The 27,764-nt window shown below is 44.6% G+C and overlaps 3 protein-coding genes across 3 annotated transcripts; all 3 read left to right on the top strand.

Moving 5' to 3' along the window:
* Nucleotides 1-7,052: 7,052 nt before the first annotated feature.
* Nucleotides 7,053-11,759, top strand: LOC120659656. Its single transcript, XM_039937867.1, has 4 exons — nucleotides 7,053-7,074; nucleotides 7,156-7,368; nucleotides 7,471-7,587; nucleotides 11,479-11,759. The coding sequence occupies exons 2-4, from the start codon at nucleotides 7,209-7,211 to the stop codon at nucleotides 11,619-11,621; spliced, it is 420 nt and encodes a 139-aa protein (XP_039793801.1). The 5' UTR covers nucleotides 7,053-7,074; nucleotides 7,156-7,208; the 3' UTR covers nucleotides 11,622-11,759.
* Nucleotides 11,714-14,400, top strand: LOC120662355 (disease resistance protein RPP13-like). The gene is made up of 5 exons (XM_039941519.1): nucleotides 11,714-11,728; nucleotides 11,773-11,911; nucleotides 12,070-12,442; nucleotides 13,867-14,146; nucleotides 14,251-14,400. Exons 1-5 carry the CDS (start codon nucleotides 11,714-11,716, stop codon nucleotides 14,398-14,400), a joined length of 957 nt encoding a protein of 318 aa, XP_039797453.1.
* Nucleotides 14,401-26,759: 12,359 nt separating this feature from the next.
* LOC120662354 (probable disease resistance protein RXW24L) lies at nucleotides 26,760-27,455 on the top strand. The gene has a single exon (XM_039941518.1). The coding sequence runs from the start codon at nucleotides 26,760-26,762 to the stop codon at nucleotides 27,453-27,455; it is 696 nt and encodes a 231-aa protein (XP_039797452.1).
* The last annotated feature ends 309 nt before the right edge of the window (nucleotides 27,456-27,764 follow it).

Raw genomic sequence — 27,764 nt, 5'->3', positions numbered from 1 at the left:
AGCAGCCACGGACACGGTAGGGCCGCACGCAGCGACGGCGGCCAACGCCGGAGCAAGCAGAGCGCGCGAAGCTGCGGCGGCCTCGCGGCTTCTCGGCGTGATAGGGGCCTGTCTGTGCTGGTCACCGGCGCCGTGGGGTTCGTGGGAGCGGCGCCGCGGATTTCTCTCTCTCTTGGCGACGGCAACGGCACCGCCACCCTCCCGCCAGTGGAGGCCGCGGCGGTGGAGTACGCGCGGAACAGAGGAGGCGGCTCCTCCTCGGTCTTCTCCAGGCGGCCCAATGAAGGCGCGCAAGGGAGGCGGAGGAGGGCGGCGGTGCGGGGGCGAAGGACCCGAGGGCAGCTCTCGCGTCGACTTCGAGCGGCCTCCGCCGTCCCTGCCTCATCTCCGGCGTTGTGCCTCCGACGGTGACGCGGGCGTTCCTCTTCTCCAACAGCGGTGGCGAGCAGGGCCGGGCGGCCCTCTGTTCCCCCGATCCCCTCTCCCATGGCGGCGTCCAGATCCTTCCTCGCGGCGGCGCCACTCCCTGCAGCGGCGTATCCTCCCTTCCCGAGCTCGCCGGCGGCCAGCTTCGCGCGGATCTGCGGCTCTCCTCCCTCCTCTATCCGGGTGGAGCTCCCTCCCGCGCCGCCGGCCATAGCGCTGCTCCACGGCCACGACCCGTAGATCTACCTGCGCCACGGCGGCGGCGGCGGCGGGGGGGCCGGCCTGCGCGGCCGGCACACGGCGGCGGGCGTAGAGCTCGGATCTCCCCAGGCCGGCGGATGGCGGTGCGCGGCGGGGCGGCGCGAGGCTGGCCGCGGGACGAACACGCACGCGGGGCCGGCCCTCCTTCTTCCGCGCCATCCCTCTCCCCAGTGGCCGCGGCGGCGGCATGCGCGCAGGCGGGGTGCGTGCGTCCGCGACGACTGCGGCGCGCGGCCACGGCGGACGAATGCGCGCGGAGAGCTCTGCTTGCTCCGGCGCTGGCCGCCGCCGCTGCGCGCTGCCCTACCGCGTCCGCAGCCGCTCCGCCCTGCCGGCGCGCGCGCAAGCGCCGGGGAGGAGGCTTGCGGGGGGAGGCGAGCCGCCGCCATGGGAGGACGGGCGCGCATCCGGCTACCCCGTCCGCGCCGGCGAAGGGAGCACAACGCGCTGGAGGACGGCGGAGGAGGGAGGGGCCGACGCGGGTGGGGGGAGAGAGAGAGGAGGGAGGGAGGAGAGAGAGAGAGGAGGCAGAGAGAGAGGAGGGAGGGGCCGACGTGGATCTACGTGGCGGTCCACGTAGGCGGTCAACGCCGGTAAGAGGTGTTTTGGACCTCAAGTGACACACTTGAATAGATTGTGGACCTAAAAATACACTTTCAAAATTCATGGATGTAAACAGAATATGTCAACTAGTTTAAGGACCCCCAGTGCATTTTACTCTTATTTCAGTTACAACTCAGGGCTACGGAATAACCTTTGCAGGTTCCTCGTCTCAAGTTTTCTTTTTTTTCAGAAAAGTTTGTAGCTGCTGCAACAAAGTTAGGTTGTGTTTAGATTCCAAAATTTTACGCCCAAAAGTATCATATCGAATGTTTGGACACATACATGAAATATTAAATAAAATTTATTTATAAAACTTTTTACACGGACGGATTGTAAATCCCGAGATGAATCTAATGAGCCTACTTAATCTATGAGTTTGCAACAGTGATGCTACAGTGACCATCCGCTAATTATGATTTAATCATGAATTAATTAGGCTCATTAGATTCGTCTCGCGATTTACAATCCATTTTTGTAACAATTTTTGTAAATAAATTTTATTTAATACTTTAAATTAGTAAGATTATCTTTCAAATTTTTTTGACAAAATAACCTAAACACAACTTTATTGTGAGTGGGTAAGTCAGGTCGGGGTCGGGTTTGGTGCGGGTGATGGAGGCACGATGCAGCGGGTGGTAGGGCCAAACGAAAGTCGTAAGGACGGCGTGGCTGGTAACTGCGCAAGAAGCAGAGCGCAGCAGTAGTAGGGTAGGGCAGGCCAGCCAAGCGGTTAGCAGCCAACCAGGGGAGACCCCGTGAGCCAAGTCGTTCGCCATGGAGGACAGACTCTGCTGAACTATTATTCGACGACAGCCAGTGCAAAAGAAATTGATGGTCTGCCGGCGGAGACCGCGACTGGGCGCCGAGCCGCAACAGCTGTCAAAGTGATCGGGGTGCTTTAATTCAAGAGAGAGGATGAATTAGGTAAAAAGAAAATTTTAACCTAAGACTCCAACTAATTTGTACATAAATTTAAATTAAATCAAACGATTTAGATGTGTAACTATGGTTCTTCTAGTGTGAAACTCCCATCTCAAAAGATTTTAGCAACCTATAGTCAATCCTAACATGATACTACACTAAAAATGTAAGACACAAGATGTAAGTATAAAATGTGGAAATGTAAATAAGAGATGAGAGGAAGCAAACTCTCGACACGAGGATTTCTCCCGTGGTTCGGCTAACCACAAAAGCACACCTACATCTATGTTGTTGAAGCACTCACGAAGATTATTGCTTCCGGCAATTAAGTCTCTTCCGTGAACACAATCATGATCACCTTTATTCCGCTTTCCACTAAGGTGCTTCACCACAAAGGATGGGTCTCAACGTCTCCCGCACAATGTCGTCGACGCCGCTCCACACCAAGCCTGAGGGTCGTTGACTTGCCGGCGAGCCACCAATGCTCCAAGAGGCCAGCACACCAAGATACATTTGTTGGTTCACTTTAGAACCAGCCACAAAGCAGCAACACCTTGCTCTCTCACTCTCTAAGGAGCTAACCTAGCACTAACACTCATAAATGTGTGCTTAGGGCTAAAGATGTGATCACTAAGCTCTTGGATAGCTTGGAGGTGTTCTTGGGTGTGGGTGTGATGTCTTGGAACTCCAGCAAGGTTCAAATGACCGGGGTGAGACATATATATAGGCCACCAAGACTTAGAGCCGTTGCTCCAACGGCTAGCAGAAATCAGCCAAGCATCGGTTGAACCGATGGTTGCCGTCGGTTCAACCGGTCACTCATAGGCTGAAACTATCCATTGGCTTCTCTAACACTTCTGCAGTTGGGTCGGCAACCATCAGTTAAACCGATGCAGTAGTGTCGGTTTAACCGGTGACATTGGATCGTCTTGTAGTCGTTGCCCTTGATCTTCTTTTACTGACGTCATTTGACCGATGGTATGCACCAATGATCATCAGTTCAACCGGTGCTGAATGCTTGGCTCCTATGCACTCATCGTCTCTGGGCAATAGTATATTGATTACACCGATGCCTTTCTTTACACTGTCGGTTCAACCGGTGCTATAGAGATTCATCACTTGATCTCCAAAACATACAGCAAGTTGCACCGATGCTGGCCCATCGGTGTATCTGATGCCTCCCAGTTTAATCGGTGCACTGTAATCGGTTAAACCGGTGCTACTGATATTTGCAGAACTCGTCCGATTTGACATTTCTTTGAGTTCTTTCTTCGTGTTTTGTTTTGCTTGGCCTTTTTACTATATCTATGGCATCTAGAAATGTTCACTCAACAAAAATATTAGTCCCATTAATTACATTGTCATACGATCACCAAAATCACTCGAAATGGTCTAAATTAGGCCATGTTCGTTACAACCTGCTGCCCTTTAATTTCGACGGCCATATGCATGTATATTTCCTCCGCCCACATAAGAATATAATTATAGGATCCGTGCCAATCAAATTAATTTAAGTTGATCAAATTTATAATAAATATTATTAATACTTATCTCTAAATAAATTTTATATAATGAATGTTATTATTTTTTATATAATAACTTCAGTCAAAATTCAAATTATTTGATTTATCGAAAAGCAAGAACTACATTCTTTTATGAACGAAGAGAATAATTCACTAGCTGAGGTACGGATACTTAACTGTGTTGCTACGGTTCTCAAATAATTGAATCTATTCCGGGAGAACCAAAGGAAAATCAAAGTGAAGTTTACTTTTTTCCAAAATTTAAGTTAGGTTAATATGTCTAACTTCGATCTAGTTTATAAAACTACTAGCCTATTAACCCGTACTCCAGCACGGACTAATAAGAATTAATATAGGTCAACATACTGTTCCAGAGACAAAACAAAGACAAACTGCTCTGACGCACGCTAGCATAGCTGGATCCGCGTTCCGCGGCCAGCTCCGATCCTCCTAGACCTACTTCATCAGCTTCCTCCGCAGTTCCCCGGAGGAAGTAATGTAGGTTTCATTTCTTTTTTAGTCTTTTTTCTTCGAACGTAATCATTTCGATTATTAACTGTTCCATATTTATGTATTGCTCTTCTTCCTCAACTCAGCTGATCTATTACACTGTTCACAGACCCAGTGCGTTTGGGAGAGAAAAAAAAAGGTGGGCTATGGAACCAGCGTTTGAATTTTGAATCCCGGCTTTCCCGGTCTGGCGATCGCGAGGCGATCCCGAGCGGGCGGCTCTCCGGCCGGCAATGGCTACCTGGCCCAAGAGTGTCCTCTCACCCCACCGACGGCAGCGCCCTTCTCGCAGCCGTGGCCGCAGCCCTCATCGACGGAGGTTTCTTTGCTGGAAAGGTTGCAGCACCGTCCAGTGGGCCGTCGCCGCCGGCGCCTCACACTAGCACCCGTCTCCAGCGAGGTCTGCTCTCCTTCGCCCCCCCCCCCCCCCTCCCCTACTCATCCCTTGCTTCAGGATCCGATCCTGAGGTGCTGAGTCTGAATCAAGGGCTTCCATCGTCAGTTCATGGCGCTCCTGAAGATGCTGCCTACCATGATTGTCTCATGGCTGGATACACTTCAGAGGAAGCACGCATTCTAATCAACAATTTAGACCAACTCACTTAGGATTCCACAGACCAATCGCATATGGTCGAGAATTTCTGGGTTGAAGTTGGTTTTCCCAAAGGTACGAGATGGTGGGAAACTGAAAAAGAATCAGAAGGAAGTATGCCGGATCACTGTCAGTGCATCCCCTCGACTTCCTCTTCATCTGACAAGTTAGTGAAGCAACCGATAAAAGCCGAGCAAATTCGTTCAGCTAACAAACCACTCTCAAAAAAAGGATTTGTTGTCCGACCGTGGAGAGGTCCGCTACCTAAAAGGCAGCCATCGGAGATCACCTTGGAGGCTTTCTTTCCAAAGAAAAGTGAGAAGTTTATCCCAGAGAAGTCTGCAAGTCCGACGCGACCATGCAGAGACATCCTAATCGAGAGGGCCAGAAATTTTGGCCGGTCCTGGTGGGATGTTTTCCCGACTGGGCCTAGGCTCGTCAAAATTTCAGGTGCCACCAAACCATCTCAAGGAAATACGGTTCCCTCATCCAACCCTAGTCCGTGTCCTGCGCCGTCAACGAGAGTGCCGACGCCCCGGCCTTCCTTCGCCGACGTCGTGCGCCGCACAGCTGCTACGATGCCTCCCTACCCTAGGGATTCTGATCGGGGTCGGCGGGCGCCGTTTCCGGGGCGTGGTCGCGGGGACGACGGTCGTGGCGACGGGCCTGGACGCGGGGCGGCACCTGGTCGTGGGTTCTATGGCACCGCGCGTGGCGACGCCCAGGGTCGGGGCCGCGATGCCCTCGATCGTGGACGTGGTGATGGTTTCGGCCGGCATAATGGGCAGCATTTTGGAAGAAGTGAGCCGCAAGGGCGCGGCAAGGGTGCTGGTCGAGGTTGGAATACACAGAGACAGTATGTGCCAGTGCCTAGAAGGTCGCGAGTTAGCAGAAACCAGTCAGCAAGGAGCACAAAAGAATTTACAGCAACACCAACAACCTCAGCAGCAAACCGATCAAGGTAATTTGAAGAAAAGAAGACCTTTTTGTTTCAGATGCAAATGAGTGGGCATGTTAATGAAGCGTGCAAGGCAGATCTTGATTGTATTATTTGCAATAAGAAGAATTCACATCTATCATCCAAGTGTCCGATATTAAAAATTCCAAAGCCTAGCGCATCTTTTTTTGGGTCTGGGAAAAAGGAACTGGCATTTGTGCAGATTACTGAGGCGGACTACAAGTTAGAAGCCCCTGAACCAGCAGCTCCTACGGGGCTAATCACGGTTACTGGAGCACAGATTACAGCTGACATTGTCCAAAGTGAGCTTGCTAGAATTACTAGGTCTGATTGGCGGTGGGAGGCTTTACCACATGGCGCTGATTCTTTCTTGGTTGCGGTCCTGAGCGATGAAGCGTTGCAGAGCATGGTCGACATCGGATATCATCTGAAAAATCATGGTGTCACTCTTACTGTTTCCGTGTGGCAGCACAATCAAGATATTATTCCAACTTATGAATTGGAAGAAGTGTGGGTTCATATTACCAAAGTGCCGCATGCGTATAGAAACTATTTGGTTTTCTGGGCCCTAGGAACAGTAATAGGAACTACTCGGGGAAGTGGACATGTACACGCACAGAAAGATGGGAATCATAAGAGTGAAAGTTGGGATATTAGACAAGAGTCAGTTACCCCTCACTACTGACCTAGTGTTTGGCACAGAAGGCTATCATATCACTTATACACTACTGACCTAGTTGTAGCTCTAGCTGAAGATGTTGACCACATGGATCAGGATGATTTTGGGGCAGGGAATGGTGGTTCTGAGGATTCCGACAGGGAGACAGCAGCCAAGAAAATGAAAAGTGACATCAAAACAGATACCTCACCACCACAAGCTGGGAACACTGGTCCTACACCTATGCAGCATTTTATCGCTGTAACACCTTTGGGGAAAATTGCCCATATCTAGGGTTCAAACCGATAGTGTTGATGAATGGTACTGATAAGTTGCCTCAGATCGCAGTGACAAAACCTAAGATGGGTTTTGCTTCGGATCTTGGACGCACAACTAGTAAGTATCATACTTTTTTTCCCTCCAATTCTGGTGATGTTTCCTCGGATATGCAGTCTCATTTTCCCTGTTCTCATAAAGATATTGTGCAAATAATGAGTGCAGCTGAAGGGTCAGTAGTGAAGGCACCTGACCACCACCAGCAGTTTGCGGAGGCCGGCATGGATACACCAAGCAGCAATGTAGGGGTGAATTGGTCCTTCTGTCCTTTCGACATGCCCTGACAGTGAGTCAATCTCGATCTTGCAAATGACAAATATTTGTTTTGATGATCTGAATAAGACATCACTTGATTCATTTGCAGCAGACTTGCATGATCATACTCAAAGAGAGACAACATCTCCGGTTACAAAGGAGTGTATGTCGGCGCAACTTCTACAAACGGAGTCTGGACAGTCGGATGCCACTGATAACTCCATCACAGAAGTATCACCTTTGTTGACAGTGGTACCTAGTCAAGAGGCGCCTAGTCAGACCGTGACATCAACTGGATTCATGACGCCAGTCACTAAAGTCTCAGGTACGGTCTTGTCTGCTTCAGAAAGTGGGTCTGTCTATATGGAGGGAAAACGTCGCAGTGCGAGAGCTAATCTTCCGAATACTGCTGATGGAATCCCTGCAGCGGACGAGTTGATGATGGAGAGAGCTATGAGGTGTACTGCGGAACGAAACTTGGATGGCCCGATAGTGCATCAGCACAGGGGTTCGGCTCAACCCACTCCGACACATTTCTCTGCGGGTAAGTCTTGCCAAGATACTCGTATTACAAAGTTAAATTCTATTGGTATATATCTGGAAAATAATGCCAATGAGATTAGTGTGTCGTATAATGCTCTTAAACGAATTGAGGTAGATATGTTCTCTTTTCGACCTAAGCTAAAGGGTGATGCACGGGCTAGTACTAAACCTAACCCTTTTGATCTAAGTGATGGGGAAGACCATGAGACAGACAATGATCTTCTTTCCCACTTGGTCAAAGATATAACGGAAGTAGATTTAGATGACCTGGACCTGGACACAAGGATTTGTGATCTAAAGGTATCTGGCCGCAAAACTAAGTCATCGTCCAAAAAAGACAAGGTGCGCCGAAAGCACCACAAACAAAATAAAAGTGTTTCCTCATGAAAGGCATATTTTGGAATATCAGAGGTCTTTCGGACTTGGCTAAATACCGACATGTTTCTGATGCCATTAGGGATAATAAGCTCGACTTCGTCGCTGTGATGGAGACTGGGAAACAAGATATGTCTAGAGCAAATCTTAATCGCCTCTCTGGAGGTGCGGATTTTGTCTGGCATTGTCTCCCACCCAGAGGGCGGTCGGGGGGTATACTTCTTGGTATAAATGCAATTGCTCTTGATGTGTCCTTAATTGTGGAAGGGGAATTTTTTTATTAAATTCCATCTCCGTAATAAAAATGATAACTTCAAATGGATTTTAATGGCAGTCTATGGACCGGCACAGGATGATTTTAAATCAGCTTTTCTGTCAGAACTCGTACGTACATGCCATCAGAACCCAATGCCAACTCTAATAGGGGGCGAATTTAACATCATGAGACATAGCAAAGAGAAGAATAAAGTTAACTTTAACCCTCGTTGGCCTTTCCTTTTCAACACTGTCATAGACAGTTTCGATCTTCATGAGATTGAGTTGACAGGTAGACAATTCACCTTGGCAAATACTCTTACCGATCCAACTTATGAAAAACTTGACAGAGCACTGATGACATCGGAATGGGAATTCAAATACCCGATGGTCACGGTCCATGCACTGGATAGAGGGGTATCTGATCATTCTCCTCTCTTATTGGACACTGGGGATCCATCTTTCACAGGGACTGCTAAACAGTTCAAAATGGAACTCAGTTGGCTAACCCATAATGAGTTCAAAGAGCGCGTCATCGAAATTTGGAATAAACCGGTGGGTGGACATAACTCAGTGCAACGTTGGAATAGGAAAATGGGAGCACTCAGAAAACACCTGCGGGGATGGGCTCGCCATCACCATGGGGTGTATAAAGCTCAAAAGGAGCAGCTCCAATCTGTTGTAACAAATCTTGACACTATGGCTGAAACTAGAACGCTCTCGGATGGAGAAAGGGAAACTCTGGAATCGGCTCGTGATGATTTGGTTAAGCTCCTCAGGGAAGAGGAGCTCATGTTCTATCAACGGGCCAAAGCAACTGATGTTCTTCTTGGAGATAACAACACTAGATACTTCTAGATGGTTGCCAATGGCAAGCATCGCAAGAAGCGTATCTTTTATTTGGAACATGAAGGGGGGGAAATTGAAGGGCAACAAAACCTTAAAGGTTATATCACACAATTCTACAAGGAGCTCTTCGGTCCTGCGGAGGAAAATCTTTTTCCTTGTGTGATAGGACAGATGACATTCCCCAAGTAAGTTCACCTGAAAATGAATTCCTCATGGCTCCATTCACAGAACAGGAGATTCGGGATGCCATTTTCAGTATGGAACATAACAAGGCGCCTGGCCCAGATGGCTTCCCAGCGGAGTTCTACCAGCATTTTTGGGATGTCATCAAAGGAGACCTAATGTCAATGTTCCAGGACTTACATCAAGGTGACCTTCCTATATTCATCCTAAACTTTGGTGTCATCACGTTACTGCCCAAAACCCAAGAAGCCAGCAAAATTCAGCAATACCGACCTATTTGCTTACTCAATGTAAGTTTCAAGATCTTCACAAAGGTGGCAACCTCCCGAATTAATTCAGTGGCCGACCATCTTATCAACCCAACACAGACTGCCTTTATGCGAGGTCGAAACATTCTAGAGGGAGTGATAATATTTCATGAAACCATACATGAACTCCATCGCAAAAACCAGAACGGGGTTATCATTAAGATAGATTTCGAAAAGGCTTAGACAAGGTGAGGTGGGATTTTTTATTGCAAACGCTCCAGATGAAAGGATTTTCACCCAAATGGATTGGGTGGATTAAGTCCTTCATATCGGGGGGTAGCGTAGTGGTAAATGTAAACGATTAGGTGGGTCCTTACTTTCAAACAAGAAAAGGACTTCGCCAAGGCGACCCACGGTCACCTATTTTGTTCAATATAGTAGCCGATATGCTCACACTTTTTTATCAAGAGAGCCAAAGCAGACAATCAACTGGGAGGAGTTGTACCTCATCTAATTGAGGGGGGTCTCTCTATCTTATAGTATGCTGACGATACAATCCTCTTTTTGGAACACAACCTGGAGTATGCTCAGAATCTGAGGACAATTCTTTGTGCCTTTGAACAGCTGTCGGGGTTGAAAATAAACTTCCATAAGAGCAAAATTTATTGCTTTGGGGAAGCTAAGAATATGGAAAATGAGTACATGGAACTGTTTGGATGCAATACGGGAACCTTCCCAATACGGTATTTTGGAATCCCGATTCATTACCGGAGGCTATCAAATAATGATTGGCTGAGGGTACAAGAGAGATTTGAAAAATGTCTCAGTAGTTGGAAAAGGGAAAAATCTTTCAACTAGAGGCCATTTAACATTAATCAATTTGGTCCTTAGCAGCCTACCCATGTACATGATGTCCTTCTTTGAGATACCAAAGGGTGTTCGTAAAAAGTTGGACTATTTTCGTTCCAGATTCTTTTGGCAAAGCGATGAGCACAAGAGAAAATATCGCTTAGCAAAGTGGGATATCCTGTGTCAACTGAAAGAACAAGGAGGACTAGGGATATATAATCTTGAATTAAAGAATATAGCGCTGCTAAGCAAATGGCTGTATCGATTGTTGACGACGGAAGGTACCTGGCAACATATCATTAAAAATAAGTATCTAGGGAGTAAACCCATTGTCCAAGCTCAATGGAAGAGTGGTGATTCTCATTTTTGGGCTAGCCTGATGAAAGTTAAAAACGACTTCCTAAAGTTCGGCTCTTTCATCATCAAAGATGGGTCTCAAATATGATTCTGGGAAGACGTATGGCTAGGAAACAGATCTCTACGTGAACAATATCCTCAGCTCTATAATATCACTCGGAAAAAATAAGACACAGTTGCTGATGTAATCAGCACATCTATACCCAATATATCATGGCGTAGAGACTTAATTGGCAACAAACTTGTGATGTGGAACAACCTTGTTTCACGTCTTGCAACTGTTGAACTAAGTCAAGAGGAGGAGGATGAGTTCTAATGGAAATTAGACCGGTCAGGTGTTTTTTATGTAAAATCACATTACTTAGGTCTAATTAACCAGAATACTCCCAACTTAAAGAAGGTTCTATGGAAAATAAAAACCCCTCTCAAGATAAAAATCTTTCTCTAGTACTTTAGGCGTGGAGTTGTATTAACAAAAGATAATTTAGCTAAACGAAACTGGCACAGAAATTAATAGTGTTGTTTCTGTCATGAATGAAACAATACAACATCTGTTTTTTGACTGTCGGTTTACAAGGCTGGTATGGGCTACTATTTATGCGGCATGGGGTCTCCCACAGCCTCGCGATGTATCAAGTATGTTTAGAAATTGGACGATTGGTGTACCTAAAGAGTATAAACAATTAGTCCATGTGGGCGCAGCAGCCTTGTGTTGGTCTGTTTGGCGCTGCAAAAACTCTGTGATTTTTTATAACAAACAACCATCCTTTTTGTAGGTGATCTACTCTACAACACACTGGCTACGCACGTGGGCTATCCTTCAGCTGTCTACCTCGCAGGACGTCCTTGTAGCGGTGTCTCATTTTTTGGAGCAGGTGGCCAAGTATTTTTTTGCCCGGGCACATGGGTGGCGGTCTAGTCTTAGGATTGATAGTCATTAGTTTGTCCGGTTTTGTAAGACTTTTGTAGGCTGTGTGCTTTTTCGGCAGAGGTCGGGAAAATTTTAAAACGATGTATCACCTTGATGTATCACTTTGAAATTAATAAAGTTCCCTTTTCAAAAAAAAAAGGAAGCGACGGCATTGAGCGTGGGCAAGTCCGTGCTGAATGGAGCGGTTAGCTACGCCAAGTCCACCATCGCGCAGGAGGTGGCTTTGCAGCTGGGTGGCCAGCGTGATCAGGCTTTCATCAGGGATGAGCTGGAGATCAGTGGCGGAGCCTGAACAACGAATCAGGGGTGTCAGCCTTGTTAATTAAACTGCTAATCTAATGAACAGTACCAAAATTACTGTTCAATTAGTGGAGATTTTCTATGGCACGGGAGGCCGGAGCCCCATATGGCCCCAACGACGCTCCGCCACTGCTAGAGATGATGCTCGTTTTCTTGATGGCTGCGCACGAGGAGCGAGATGAGCACAAGGTGGTCAAGACCTGGGTGAAGCAGGTTCGCAATGTGTCATATGATGTTGAAGACTGCCTTCAAGATCTAGCTGTTCGACTTGGGAAGCCATCTTGGTGGTTCTTCCTCCAAACACTGATTGATCGGCACCGAGTGGCCACACGGATGAAGGAACTTAGAGCCAAGGTTGAGGATGTTAGCCAGAGGAACATACGGTACCGTCTCATCAAGGGCACTACTGGCCCCAAGCCTGCAACTGGTGCTGGGCCATCAAGCACTTCTGATGCAACAATGTTTGGCATTGAGGAAGCAAGGAGGCAGAAGGACAAAGCAAAAGTCGACCTGTCTTTCCAGTACACCAATGTATACAATGGGAGTTTACCTGCTTTATGAAGGAAACTATCAAGCCCTAGACTCAATCAGAAATACTTTCTTTTGGCAAGGTACAAACAAGAAACGAAAATATCATATGGTAAAGTGGGAAGCTCTTATTAGACCCAAAGAGTTTGGAGGTGTGGATTTCTTAGATATTAGAGTTATGAATATTTGCTTGCTGGTTAAGTGGATTGAGAGACTAGAGAAGAGAGATGACAGTATCTGTATCCAGCTTCTGTGTAGGAAATACTTGGGGGACAAAAGTATTTTTCAGCTAAATCGGAATGCTGGGTCACAATTCTGGAAAAGGATCTTGTCAGTTCGACAGTGGTGTCAATGGGGCAGGAGAGTGCAAGTTCATAGTAGGAAACAAACCAGGTTTTGGCTAGATCTTTGGACTGGTGAATGCCCTTTGAGTGTAGAGTTTCATCAACTTTTCTCTTACTGTCGACACCCTAACATTTATGTCAGTGACGCTTGTGCCAATGGAACTGTGCAAATTGATTTCAGAAGATCCTTGAATGATGAAGAAATGGCCGAATGGGCACGGTTGGTGGAGCTTGTGAATCAAACTACTCTTACAGAAGGAAGAGATGTGATGAAATGGGTACTAGAGAAGAGAGGCAACTATACAACCAGGTCGCTGTATAAGGCGATGACCTTTGGTGGAGTGAAAGACCCGGTTCTGATGAGAATCTGGAGATGTCGTATCCCTCTAAAAATCAAGTTCTTCCTTTGGATGGCTTTCAATGATAGAATACAAGCAGCTGTTCAACTTAAAAAGAAGAAATGGTCGGGCCCGGAGGAATGTAAGCTATGTGGAGAGCGTGAACTGTTGACCACATTCTGTTCCTATGCCCTGTGGCGCTTTTTATGTGGACCCTCATCAGAGAGACTTGTGGCTTGACCCGTGCCCCAACTTCTTGTGCAGAGTTAGCTGACATTTTATTACTTGTGAGAGTGTTGAATTTTGGGCCTATTTTCTTTTTCTTTGTGCAAGTGCTTTGTGGGCGATCTGGAAGACGAGGAATGCGATGGTGTTTGAGGACAAACATTTGAAGAACCCTTTGGAACTAATTCACAAGACTCGAGCTCATCTGCTGAACTGGAAGCCGCTTCTGAAGCAAAGGGATCGTGCTACTTTGGATGAGCTTCTCCAAATCCTACTGGATGCGTGTGCTGATGTTCAGCCTTAATTGTCGGCCTTTGTAATCTGGTCTTTTGAGTAGAGTTAGTTTCTCGCTACCGACCCTATGTGTTGAGTTCTCCTGAGCTCTAGGCTCTTTTCAGTTCTTTTGGTACTCTAACGTTTGCTGGTAACCCCAGTCGCGCGACCAAATGTTTGAACGCTTGTTACGCTTTCAATAAAGCTGGGCGTAATGCCTTTGGTCGAAAAAAAAGTCGACCTGTCCCAACTGATCAACGATGGTAATGAGAATCTTACAGTGATAGCCGTGTGGGGAACAGGTGGTGTTCTTGGTCAGACCGTCGTCATCAAAGGAGAGTATGACAATCTTAAGAGAAGCAAGAAGTTCGAGCTCTACGCTTGGATCAGGATTATGCATCCTTTCAATCCACTGGAGTTCCTGCATTGCATTATGAGGCAGTTCTATGAAACTTCTTTTGAACAAGTGAAGAAGACACAAGAAAAGGCAAACATCGGAGCTCAAGTTCTTAAGAAGATTTTTTTTAAAGGGAAATTTTATTGATTTCAAGCACAATACATCAAGTGATACATCGTCTTGAAATTTTCCCGACCTAAATTCTTAAGAAGATGGGGGCCATGAAGCAAGATGAGTTGCTTGATGCATTTACTGAGCATGTGAATGAGAAGAGCTATCTGATTGTGCTTGATGACCTGTCCACCATTGACGAGTGGGATGCGATTAAGGAATATTTTCCAAACAACAAGAAAGGACGATAAGGAATATCCACAGAGCACGGTGAAGTTGCAAGCTTATGTGCTGGCCAAGAAAGTATAGTGTCAGAGCTCAAGCAATCATGTGTTGATCAGAGTATATTTGCTTCCTACAATAAGGTAATATGTATTGAAGGCTATAATCATCTAATTAATTTGCCTCTTCATGTTCTTTTAGATCAATCACATTCATGTCAAATAAATGGTCTGATCTTTTAGTCTACATCTGGAAGAACTATGAGGACGAGTTAGAAGCTCCTTAATAATCTTTGCACTTGTATATGATATTATCTCAATGTCTGCTGGTTATATATGTTTCTTATCTGATTTCTCAACGCAATTGGGCCATGTTTCCATTACCAAAAGAATAACAGTTAGGCCATATAATAGTCTCAGTTTATTTCTTTATGTACGTATTTGAGAAAAATCAACCACAATAAGCAAATATGAACCATAAATAACAATCTTACTTTTACTAATTGGATTCACATGGGTCATCCTAAATGTTCTTCAAATTCTCGCAATAACATAAGCAACCTTCCCATCGATTCTATAAACTACTTATAGTTTGAAATAATAGCCAATAGAACTAATGTGCTGCTAAAGTACACACATTTGCAATTATGAAAACAACCTTAAGTAACCCCTTAAATCTACATCTAAATTACCCACATGCACCATTATGAAACATAATCTAAAACAACCCTTAAGCTTATGTTGAAATTATTAACCACATAAGTCATTATGAAAGATAATTTAAATTAAAGTAATCCTCAAAAATTGCATCCAAATTACCCACTTGTACCATTTTAGAAATAAACTAAATTACCCTACACCTAAATTTATGAACACCTGCTATTATGAAAAATATCATAAAGTACCCAAACATATTATTCTAAAATACAACTTCTACCAACGCCTGATATATAAAAAACTAACTCAAAGTGAACATTCATGTTGTATGCCAAAACGCAGACCAATAATACATACAAACATGAGAAATAAGTATATATTTCGATACTTCAGCAACCATGGAAAAAAGTTTCCTTAATGAATTACATACCAATCACACTAACAATATTTTTTTAAAAAATACTCCATGTCGATAAATAAGTTATTCGCTAGTTTAGCAAAATTTACGCATTACGACTGAAAACATTATTATAACATTTCTGTTGACACAGTTTTTTGACACGTGCCAAGGAAGGTGATTTCGGTGAAGGAAAGATGGCCGATTCAAAAGAAACCAAAAGATGTACAGAGTAGGAATTGGCCGATGGGAGTCCGTCCGATGGGCCAGGGGAATATTCTGCGAAGATGTTAATCCACAGCTCTGGTGCTCGGCTGATAGAAAAGTTGCCGATGAAGTCAAGGAAGGAGAAGAGGATCCGGACTCTACAAAAATCTTGATGATTCGGTTGTAATATTTTAAGTAGTTTATCTTTTAGATAGTCTTTTCTTTAGGGTCAAGTAACGTTTGCCGTAATCGGCTAGGACTTGATAGCGCTAGGCTATAAATATGAGATGTAAGGGACCGTAAAAACTTGATACACATCCAATACAACAAACTTTACAATTCCTTTGCACTTTTTCGGCGACTTCGCCTTTTCTTTTCTTTTTTTTCGACGAGTTCTTTCAAGTTGATCAAGGACGCCACACATTCGAGCGACTTGATTTGCTGGTGACTTTTCATTTTACCGAGTATATTTGAGCTTTAGTTACCGGACGCATCGCGGTGGCTTCGTTCAAATCTATTCAAAAGTTATCGAGTTCATCTAGGCTTTGACTTCCGTGCGCATCGCTGTCGTCTCGTCTAGATTTATTCACCAATTATCGATATCGGCTAGATTTATAGGTCTTCCTATACTTTTTGGCCATTATCACATCTAAAAACACATTAGATCGGCTTTAGGTTTTGGAGTGACACTTTTTGTTATGTCAAGAGCCGGTTCAGATCTGTTTTTAGCTTCGCATCATCTAAGTTACACATTCATAGCTTAGATCTTGCTATACATACACAATCGGCTGCCCAAAAAGCCAATTTTGTCGCCTAGTGTATCGGCTGACCCTGCCGATACGTTCATCCACTACGCGCTCGCATTTAATATCTTTTTGTCGTCTAGAGTATCGGCAAAGCTTGCCGATGCGCCCACCTGAGAGATATTCGGAATCCCAGCCGATATGCTCTCGAATTTGATTTTGTTTTCTCCCTTGTCAATTACAGGTCAAATTGACTGGCACGCTTGGTTGACTTTTCCGTGACTCGGCGAACACTTGCCCTCGGATTTCAGTGTGTTGATTTTTGCGTCAACACATCTTTTGGCACGCTTGGTGGGACACGAAAGCTTCAACATGGTGGAACTCACAGATAAATCTGCAGTTAGTGAAGAAAACCAAATTCCTGTTCCTGAAGATAAGCTCAAAGAAGAACAAAAGAAGGAATTTGAAGAGCTGGTGGAGAAATTCAAGCGTGAATGCCTCAAGTCGTACAACATCAACAGATATGGTGAGGTGATCAAGAAGTTTAATCTTCCATCTTTCCAGCCATTAACAGAGGCTCAACATAAAAGCAAGATGATAGATGTAGTTGGCCAGGCTGTGGCACAAGCCTTCATCAAGAGTGCAACAGTCATGGGCAACACGGTGCACAATGCAATGGTCAAGACTTTTGCTGAAGGCACGTTACCAGGGTGCATGGGTCCTTGCTATATACAACCAAATCAGATGCAATATACTCCCTTGGAGGTGTCTATGGTAGCAACCCTGTCGGCTCAAGATGACTACTGCAGCATCGGCGGGTACGACAAATCATATCTACTCAACCACACCGCCGATTGCTACAAATGTGCAAGGTGGATCTACGTCTGTTTTTCCTAAGGGATGGGATCCTGCTACTGGGTATGGTATGCATCCGGATTTCTTTTCTACGCCACCCAAAATGCAGTTTAATGTACCATCTTCTCAGCCGATAGCCTCTCAGCCTGATCCATCGGTCGTTCAGTCGATGAGTACACAGCAGGACGCATTGGCAACACAGCCAAATGCACAAGGCGCATGGAGCCCACAACAGATGACACAAGCTAATGTATCGGCGCCACCGCCGATGACCCCACAGCAGCGTCTTGCTATCCTGCTCCAACCCCAGTCTCCTTCAGAAGTGTTATTGTCACAATGTCCGCATCATAAGGGAATAAATTGGGTATTCCACAATCAAGCGACTGGACAGATACGGTGTGTTAATGTGTCGTACATGGATATTGCTGGTCAACAATCGGCTAACCCATCAGCTACATAGCCGATGATGACACAGCAAACACCCAATCGGATAGCTCAGCAAGCCCAACAGATGCAATCGGTTGGACAGCCGATGAACCATGTAGCTCAACAACTTGCGCTGATGACCAATGCAGCGAACATGGTTTCTCCTCAGCAGATGCCAATAGTTGAGCCACAAGTTGATTGGAACACAAAGATATCTGAAGTGATGAGGGAGCAGTTTGGTTTGAGGCCAAAACAACAATCTGTTATGTACAAGACTCCTTATCCTCCGGCTTATGATCAGATTCCTCTCCCACACAAGTACAAGATGCCTGATTTCACAAAGTTCTCAGGGCATGGAGAAGTTTCTACGATGGAACATGTTAATAGGTTCCTTCTACAGTTGGGAGAAGCAGGCAACCAGGATGCACTCAGAGTCTGTTTGTTCTCCTTGTCTTTATCTGGATCGACCTTTGCTTGGTTCACCACTTTGCCAGCAAACTCCATATTATATTGGGCCGATCTAGAAAGACAATTTCATCAGTTCTTCTTCTCTGGGATTACTGAATTAAAGTTGACCGATTTAATCGGCTTAAGACAAAGAAATGATGAATCGGTTGCTGCTTTTATCCAGAGGTTCAGAGATGTCAAGAACCGATGTTACAGTTTGGTTCTGTCCGATCAGCAGTTGGCCGATGCAGCATTTAATGTACTCTTGCCACACATTAAAGATAAATATGCATCACAGGAGTTTAAAAGTATTAGCCAGATTGCAAGTCGGATGACAGGAGAGACTCAATCCTATGAGTCCAAGAAGCCTTTTCAGAAGAAGGTCAACTATGTGGAGTATTCTGCTAATGATGAGTCTGAAGAGGAGCAAGAAACGGTCGCATCCGCAGAGTGGATACAGAACAGTAAAAAGCCGGTGACGTGTCCGTTTGGGAAGAAAGAGCCTGAGTCGTATGGGTTCGACATCACCAAAGCTGACAAAATCTTTGACTTATTATTGTCGGAAGGGTTGATCAAGTTGAAGCCACATCACAAGATTCCATCGGAGGACGAGCTCAAAAATATAAAGTATTGCAAGTGGCACAATGCCACATCGCATGATACAAATGAGTGCAAGGTCTTCCGACAGCAGATTCAGATGGCTTTCGAACAAGGGAGATTGAAATTTGAGGCTCCCAAGAAGACGATGAAGATCGACGGACATCCTTTCGCCACAAACATGATTGATGTGGCTAGAGATGAAGGTTCTTCTCAAGCTAAGATTCTGACATCATCATCGGCCAAGAAATCTGGAGCTGTTGATCCTAAAGCGCAAATAGCAGCCTATGAGGTCAAAGGAAAGGGTCCGACGAGGGATGCTGAACGTTCATCGGCACCACGTAGACGTGTAACGTCTCAAATGCTGTTAAATAAGTTTCAACATGATCGTGAAAGGCGACAGCGTAGAGAAGAAGAGGAACGACGCGAACAAGATCATTGGAGGTGTCCTTTCTTTGTCTACTGCTGGGAAGAAGGGTTGACATTGCCATCGGCATATGATTGTCCCGAATGCAATGGTCAAGACAACCGATCATATGAGAGGCCACGTCATGAACCCTATCGGCGTGAGCGCACCCCTGTGCATGATCGGCTAGGAAAAAGGGTATCAGTGCATGATCGACTGGGGGGCAGGACAATGCTACGTGATCCTGCAGGGAGAAGAGTGCATGTACACGATCGGCTAGAATAGATGGCCGATGACAGAGTACAAGATGATCAGCCGATTCGAAGAGATTCAGAACGTGAACCTAATCGCATGGATCAATCTCAATGGTGCCCAGGGGGTTTGACCAGATCTTAGAAGCGGCGTGTTCGGAGGTTACGCCAGCTGGAGATCATTGAGGAAGAACAAGAATAGATTCTACGCAAGAAAGGGATCAGGTCACAAGTTTGGCGTGCTAAGCCCAGGGCCGATGATGATCAAGATTCTGGATCATCGGCTGCACCAATTAATATGGTTTTCATAATGCCAAAAGAGTTTATGGCACCAGATGATGAAGATCATGAACCAGAATTAGAGGAAGCCATGGCACAGTTAAATTTGGAACCATTGCCAGCAACATTTGAGAAGCCAGAAGATGATAAGAGGCAGCATCTTAAGGCATTGTTCACGAAGGGATTCGTTGATGGCAAGCCTGTTACAAAGATGTTGGTTGATGGAGGTGCAGCCGTGAATATAATGCCCTATGTTATGCTACGCAAGCTTGGGAAGAATCAAGATGATCTGACAAAAACTGATATGATGCTCAAGGATTTCGAAGGAGTCGTATCTCCTGCTTTAGGGGCATTATGTGTCGATCTTACAATTGGCAGTAAGACCCTTCCCACTACTTTCTTCGTTATTAATGGCAAAGGTTCGTATAGTTTGCTGTTGGGTTGGGATTGGATACATGTCAATTGTTGCATTCCATCTACTATGCATCAATGTTTGATTCAGTGGGTTGACGATACTGTTGAAATAATGTTAGCCGATTCGTCATTTAGTGTGGCATCGGCTAAGGCCCATATAGTGAGTTATGATCGGATGAATTGTCTTTCTGGTCAAGCATGGGAAAAAGATTTCTTTCGGATGGCTGATTATGAAGTTACATCAGAAAAGTCAGGAGATTCTTCGGAAGAGTCTTGATCAAAGAGGGGTAAGGCCGATTGTAGTATCGGCCGGATTTTGTAAGTTATAGCCAATACTAGGAATTATTGCCTTTAGTGCAAAAAATATATGAAAACCGATTCGCAAGTTGGATGCATCGGTTGTAATATGGCCGACGCGATATGAGTCGCCCTTAGAGCAATAAATCATAAAGCCAAATTTATGGATTAAGATCAAGTTGTCTGCTAATTCTGGAGGTTACATTACATGAGGTGTTCTTACAGTAATCCTAAAGCTTCCTGGATTACTTTCATCGCACGCAGGCGAATTTGGTCAATGTTTTCTATTACTTGGTTGATGTCTACTGATGAGCCAGAAATCGGCCATAAACTCTTGTGAAGTTGATAGGCTTGACGAGCATGCTGGCCGGTGGAATCTGAGAAAGATCGTGATCTGCGATGTCTATTGCTTGATTTACCCGATTAAGTTCTTGCAGAAGACGACCCCGTTCAGCTTCCAATGCTGCCTTATTTCTCAGAATGCTGGCTTGGGTATCATTCAGAGATTTGATCTCACCAATGGCCGATTCTGCTAGAGCTTTGAAGTTATCCCTTTGCTTGATAATTTGTTCCTGCTGAAGACGATCGACGAGTTGTTTCTGGGCCTTGTTGAATTCTGCACGATGACTCTCGATAAAGGCTGCAGGAATTAACGCCTCTTCGATCGGTTCTGGAAGCTTATCCTCCAGTTCTTCCAAGATGGCTCGGATCGGCTGTGCATTCTTGATTAATTGGCCGATGTCTTGATTCAGAAACTGAAGGGATTCTTGGAGTTTGGCCCTGATTTCATCCGACAATACAACTGGATCGGCTGATGTTGCTTCTTCTTCTTCCTGGGGAGTGGCTCTAATTTGAAAAGAAAACAGACTATTGTTTGGAGATTCTTGTGCCTAATAGGGAGATATGGTTAGGATGGCCGATGAAGACAGAGGGATGATGAAATTGGCCAAGGGGAAGGATGCTTACTTGCTTCAGGCATATTTCCTCTATGTTGGAGCCAACAGGGACGAGGGGTTGTGATGAAGAGCTCGGGATTGCAGTGTTTGGCTGGCCAAGTAATTCATATAGTGCATGGTCGGCAAGCTGAAGGATGATTGTCAGAAATATATAGAATATGTTCATAAGCAAGTTCTGAAATCGTACCTATATCAATGGAGATTCTGCCCTGAGTTTTCTAGGAGTTGGAGGTGAATGTTGTGCCTGATGAAACCAAAAGGAAACAATACCAGATTCAGGATCATGAAAAGATTTAAAATACTTACTGAGTAAGGAGGATCATACTTGGATAATGGGTAATGTATGAGGGGATGTATTATGAGAGTCTTCTTCTCCTCTAGATTGGTGTTCAGGAACATCTTAATTATAAAGTCAGGGTATGATCAGCATTCAGATAAAGTGAAGACATGGGATTCAAGCTTTTACCTTCTGAAGAAGAGGAAGGAAGGTCGATCGGAGTGTCTGTTTGGGGTGCTGCTGCTGCTGAAGATTGGCTTGGAGATTTCTTTTTCTTACGGGTTGTCACCTTGGTGTAAGATACCTTACGTTTTCTCCCAGTGGCCACATCTGCCAAAGTAGGAGCACCATAGCCGATATTTGGTTTATCGGCTGGCAGGGCGTAGTTGATCAGCTGCCCACTCCTACTGATTGTTGGAGGATCCCGATGATCATCCTGCAAAGAGTAGAGGTTAAAGGCTGCAAGCAAAAGATGTTAAGAGATATTATGGGAGGTATTTTAATTTTTACCTCATTTTCGCCTGATGGATAATTGTTATCCAGAGCCATGCAGTATAGATTGGCCGATTTGCAGAAGATATGTTCTTGCCATTCAGACCACCATTGGGTAAAAGGGGTTGTCGCAAAAGGTGCAATCTGCCAATCGGCTAGAAGTGTCATATCTACGTCAGGCTCCAGATCTTTCAGCCGACTGTAAGAGAGAGCTATTGTCAAGGGTTCCTCTAAACTGAACTTTACTGGCAAAGAAGGAAAAAGGGGGCACTTGGCCAAATCCTAATTGTCTGGCTGCCACTGATGGATTATAAAACTCATAGCTAGGAGTATCTTTGCCAGCTGTGAAGTTAATTGGCAGAATTCTTGGAGAAATTATTTCCTTCATGATCTTGGTGGCTTCTTCATCGGTCTTCCATGAATCGAGCTGAAGCTTGAAGGGGTTTTTATACATGACTTTTTCATCCTGATATGCAAACTAGATAGTGGAGGTTTCTGGAAACCCATTGTAGAAGGACTTGAAAAAGTTAGTAATGCCAAGGGTCTTGGGATCATTGGCAATCATGATAGCTGCTTCACCAAATGATGTGCATCGGCGAGTGACGGTCTCTTCTTCTTCAGAAAAGTTATCTGATGGGAATTCTATCTCTGACAATTCGACTATCATAGTTTTGTGCATATACATGTGCAGCCACAACTGAATAAACCACCAGGGGCCTCCCAAATTGGTGATTGGCTGGTTCTTTCTAAGTCTGGATGATACTTGATGAAGCAGGTGGTAAATTGACCCCAGAAGATGTTTACTGAGAGGAACAGGATTGCCAGTAGCCAGATTTTCTGCTAGCTTGAGATTATTATTTGTTGGACCAACTGTTTTGCCACAGAAGATGAATTTCTCGAGCCACATGTTGAGAAAGGCAGTATGCTCTCTGACAGACATTGATCCAGTCTTCATGTTCTTGCGGAAATATCCTTTCCACCCGCCAATTCTTTTGGTTTCAATTTTGAAAGATGCTTTTTCTAGCAAACGAAAAGGTCTATCGGCAGCATGAACATTCAGGCCAGTAAGCATCACAACATCCATCAGGGTTGGTGTCACTGGTCCATGGTTAAACATAAATGTGTTGAGTGCATCAGACCAAAAGTAAGAAGCCGATATAAGCATTGGCTCGTTCCTGATCATCTCCGATAAAGATAGGTCCAGGCATTGGCTAATATCGTACTGTTCCCAATTGGTCCTTTGGGAACTTGCTTTTCTGCGGAATCAATTTCTTCATCTGGTTGTAACATTCGGCCAAGATCTAAAGGCTGGAGTCCAATCTAGATTCATGTTGGAAGACTTAAGAGGGATCCTGCTGGTTTCCAGGTTAATTACACTAGTTGGATCTGGATCTCCCATGGGACCTAAGCAAACCATGCCGGATTGGTTTTATAGTGGGATAATTGCATTACCCCTAAGATTCTGAAAAATAAATGCATAAATAAGAAATGTGATTGAAGGGATCAGAAAAAAGAATGGGGGGCAAAGATGCAGATGGAGGAAAAAGACGTACCTCTGGGACTCGGAGATGGAAGCCATTGCCGGAGGAAGAGTTCTTGGACTTGGATCCTTGAAACCCTAGGAAGCTGCAGTGGCGGCGGCAGAGCGAGTGTGTTCTTGAACAAAGAAGGAAGCAGAGGTGCTACAGGAAAGATGCCAGCGGAGAAGAAGATGGAGATATTTATAACCTTTGCTCGAGGGCAAAATGGGGATTTGACACTATGTTTGTTTGGAAGACAGAGATTCATTTAAACATTGGCTGGAGTTAATTTCGGAGCAAAACAAATTACTCCGAAACTGGGGGGCATGTGTTGACACCGTTTTTTGACACGTGCCAAGGAAGGTGATTTCGGTGAAGGAAAGATGGCCGATTCAAAAGAAACCAAAAGATGTACAGAGTAGGAATCGGCCGATGGGAGTCCGTCCGATGGGCCAGGGGAATATTCTGCGAAGATGCTAATCCGCCAGCTCTGGTGCTCGGCCGATGGAAAAGTTGCCGATGAAGCCAAGGAAGGAGAAGAGGATCCGGACTCTACGAAAATTTTGATGATTCGGTTGTAATATTTTAAGTAGTTTATCTTTTAGATAGTCTTTTTTTAGGGTCAAGTAACGTTTGCCGTAATCGGCTAGGACTTGATAGCGCTAGGCTATAAATATGAGTTGTAAGGGACCGGAAAAAACTTGATACACATCCAATACAACAAACTTTAAATTCATGTTATCGCCATAAATTAACAGGGTTAATTTATGGGCCGAAAGCAAGATGGGCTTAAAGCAGAAGATCAAGAAGACTTGTGAATCGGCTCCTGCGTGAGCATCTGGGCCACATGGGCCGTGTATCCTTAGATTTAGTTTAAGATTAGAGATAGAGTCCGATCGGGACAAGATTAGTTTAGATTGTTTCCCAAGTCTCCGGACTATAAATATGTATCATTTGTTATTCGTAAGGGAGCGTCATCACGACTCGCAAACAACAACTCTCAGCGCATCGCCACCCCTAATTCTAGGGTTCCATCCAAGTAAGTGCCATGCTGCCCTGATCGCTTCTTGCGATCAGGGCAATATTGTTATTGCTTTTACCTTGGTATTACTCGTACTGAGCGTTTTTGATGGCGAGTAGTACTAGTTATCATGATGTTCGTAGCATGGCTTTTAGTAGATCTGTTGTGCTTCGTTGCTTATCATCTGCGAATATCATGTTGTCTCTGTGCAGTCACGTTTCAATCTCTTGCTAGTTCTTATCGCATAGAATTAGTCGCACAGGGGCAATACCCTGCTTCTTTCATGTTTAGTAGATCTGATCTGTTATGGTTTGCTCTTATCTTAAGAGTTGGCATAATATCTGCTAGGTTAGGCCTTGCAAACGGATTGGATGATCCGGTGGCGTAGTAGATGCTTTATCTTAGCCTTGATAGGGATTGTTCCGGGAATCGGCACTTGCTAGTTCTTAGGCCTCTGTTTTGGGTTGTGGTTTAGTTGTCTGTTATGTTCGCTAGGCCTAGTCACGTGTAGGATGTTCCGATCTAGCAGTGAAGCTGTTACTATCGTGGATTAGATCAATTAGATTTAACTGAAGCAGTTTTATAGTGATCTGCTCTATTTATCATATCTGGATACAATCAGATCCCATCTGACACCGGGACTCGATCGGCCCTTCAAAGCCGATGCAAGAGTTGTCCCGGGGAGCCGACCACGGCTCGGACTTACGTTTACACGTGTCTTTGTATGCAGGAAACTGTTCGGAGCACGTCTGCACCCTCCTGATCGGGTATAGGTCAGGTGGCACGCCCGGTTTTCATACATCCTCCGGGCGCGTGACGGAAATTGCGGGCCGTCGACGAGGTAGCAGTGCCTCTAGCGCCCTAGCAACCTCCCGGCTCTTCGTGTTGCCCGTCATTGCTCGCCGGTGGGTTTCGGTCGACAACAATTCCTTTGCATTTTTTCGGCGATTTCGCCTTTTCTTTTTTTCGACGAGTTTTTTCAAGTTGATCAAGGACGCCTCACATTCGAGCGACTTGATTTGCTGGTGAATTTTCGTTTTACCGAGTATATTTGAGCATTAGCTACCGTACACATCACTGTGGCTTCGTTCAAATCTATTCAAAAGTTATCGAGTTCATCTAGGCTTTGACTTCCGGACGCATCGCTGTCGTCTCGTCTAGATTTATTCACTAATTATCGATATCGGCTAGATTTATAAGTCTTCCTATGCTTTTTGGCCATTATCACATCTAAAAACACATTAGATCGGCTTTAGGTTTTGGAGTGACACTTTTTGTTATCTCAAGAGCCGGTTCAGATCTGTTTTTTGCTTCGCATCATCTAAGTTACACCTTCGTAGCTTAGATCTTGCTATACATACACAATCGGCTGCCCAAAAAGCCGATTTTGTCGCCTAGTGTATCGGCTGACCCTGCCGATACGCTTGTCCACTACGCGCTCGTATTTAATATCTTTTTGTCGTCTATAGTATCGGCAAAGCTTGCCGATGCGCTCACCTAAGAGATAATCGGAATCCCAGCCGATACGCTCTCGAATTTGATTTTGTTCTCTCTTGTCAATTACTGGTCAAATTGACTGGCAGGCTTGGTTGACTTTTCCGTGACTCGGCGAACACTTGCCCTCGGATTCCAGTGTGTTGATTTTTGCGTCAACAATTTCTATGGTAATATTTAAATCTAAGCACTCTATTTTTATATTTTATAATAGGATTTTTCTTAAAAATAAACATTCCATAATGATGCATAGTAACTAGTTCTAGTTATATAACATTGTCCACGAAAATACCCTTAATTGCTTCACCCCATAGAATCGCTTATAGATGATATTTAATACTACCAAGTCTTACAGTTTGATTTTTCTGCTGTAAATCAAGAAAAATGTATGGCTCATTTAGTCAAGTGCATGCTATAATTCTCTTTCTACTTTTGTATTGAACTTTTAGAATTTTGATATATTGAATATGTTGCATGATGGCTATAGATTATATGTATGGAGGCTCTCATATATATTATGAGTTAGGAATATCACCTAAATTGCATGGCTAAAAATGTATCTAATCTTTGTTTGCTTGCCTCAGGTTTCTCAAACATTAATGAAGCCAGGGTCGAGCTCAAGTGAAGATAAACTCAGTACTAACATCTCTGCGATGCCAACAGATGCGGTTCTTGAAAATCAATTTGTAGGGAATAGTAAGATGGTTGGAAAGGGCCTTACTCGCATTGGGACGATCACAGGTGCTTTGGAGGAATCTCAATTTGTGGGACGAGAGAAAGAGAAGTCTGATCTTATAGATCTAATTGCACAGAAAGAAGACCATCAACCTACAGTGATCTCAGCGTGGGGAATGGAAGGTCATGGAAAAACTACTCTAGTCGAAGAGGTCTACCAAAGTCCAAAGCTAAGTGGTTTATTTGATTATCGTGCTTGCATCACAATCATTCATCCATTTATTCTCGAGAAGGTCCTCATGAGCTTAGTTATTCAGCTAAATGCGCAATCCTCCAATAGGAACGGCAGTAGCTTTGGGGTAGGCACTAAAGTAACAGGAGTTGAAGCATTGATTGAATATTTGGGTAATATTTTTAGAAGCAACAAGTGTCTAATTGTTCTAAATGATTTGTTTTCTACTGCCGAATGGGACATGATAATACAAAGTTTCCACAACATGAAGAATGGAAGCTGGATTGTAATCACTACAAGGGAAGAAAATATTGCAAAGCATTGCTCGTCAAAGAAAGGAAGCATATACAAGCTAAAGGTTCTAGAAAATAAAGATGCTCTTGACCTCTTCACCAAAAAGGTATTGGTGCAGTATAATCTTGCTCCATTTTTTCATTTGTAGGTTATGCTCACAACACTACTTACTAGTCTATAAAAAAATTAGGAATAGACTGTAAACAGGCTCTGAACACTCCTCTGAACACTCAATCCCTCAATTTTAAGTTGTACCAATCATGATGGTAGCTGGTCTATGATGCATGACTAAACCAAATATTAGAAACTGCAGTTAACTTGAAACATTGATTTAGGATATTACAAGGTAACAGCAGCATAGACTGCAAATTAAAGGTTAGACCTCAAAATTATTGAGACAATTACATACTATATAGCCGAGACCTGCTAGGTTCTATACTGTAGTGCAAGGTTGGCA

The sequence above is a fragment of the Panicum virgatum genome, chromosome 2N (genome assembly GCF_016808335.1).
Source record: "Panicum virgatum strain AP13 chromosome 2N, P.virgatum_v5, whole genome shotgun sequence".
NCBI lineage: Eukaryota > Viridiplantae > Streptophyta > Magnoliopsida > Poales > Poaceae > Panicum > Panicum virgatum.
Note: the sequence above shows the minus strand (reverse complement) of the source record. Positions and strands in the feature narration are given on the sequence as shown.

What these genes read in the sequence shown, in the direction of transcription:
- LOC120659656 (XM_039937867.1), top strand. Translation starts at nt 7,209, where the DNA reads ATGTCGGCGCAACTTCTACAAACGGAGTCTGGACAGTCGGATGCCACT. An exon ending in GCCAGTCACTAAAGTCTCAG is followed by an intron (nt 7,369 to 7,470) that starts GTACGGTCTTGT and finishes GAATCCCTGCAG; the next exon opens with CGGACGAGTTGATGATGGAG. An exon ending in TCCGACACATTTCTCTGCGG is followed by an intron (nt 7,588 to 11,478) that starts GTAAGTCTTGCC and finishes TCCTTTTTGTAG; the next exon opens with GTGATCTACTCTACAACACA.
- LOC120662355 (XM_039941519.1), top strand. An exon ending in CAGGGATGAGCTGGAGATCA is followed by an intron (nt 11,912 to 12,069) that starts GTGGCGGAGCCT and finishes CGCCACTGCTAG; the next exon opens with AGATGATGCTCGTTTTCTTG. An exon ending in AAGGACAAAGCAAAAGTCGA is followed by an intron (nt 12,443 to 13,866) that starts CCTGTCTTTCCA and finishes AATGCCTTTGGT; the next exon opens with CGAAAAAAAAGTCGACCTGT.
- LOC120662354 (XM_039941518.1), top strand. Translation starts at nt 26,760, where the DNA reads ATGCCAACAGATGCGGTTCTTGAAAATCAATTTGTAGGGAATAGTAAG.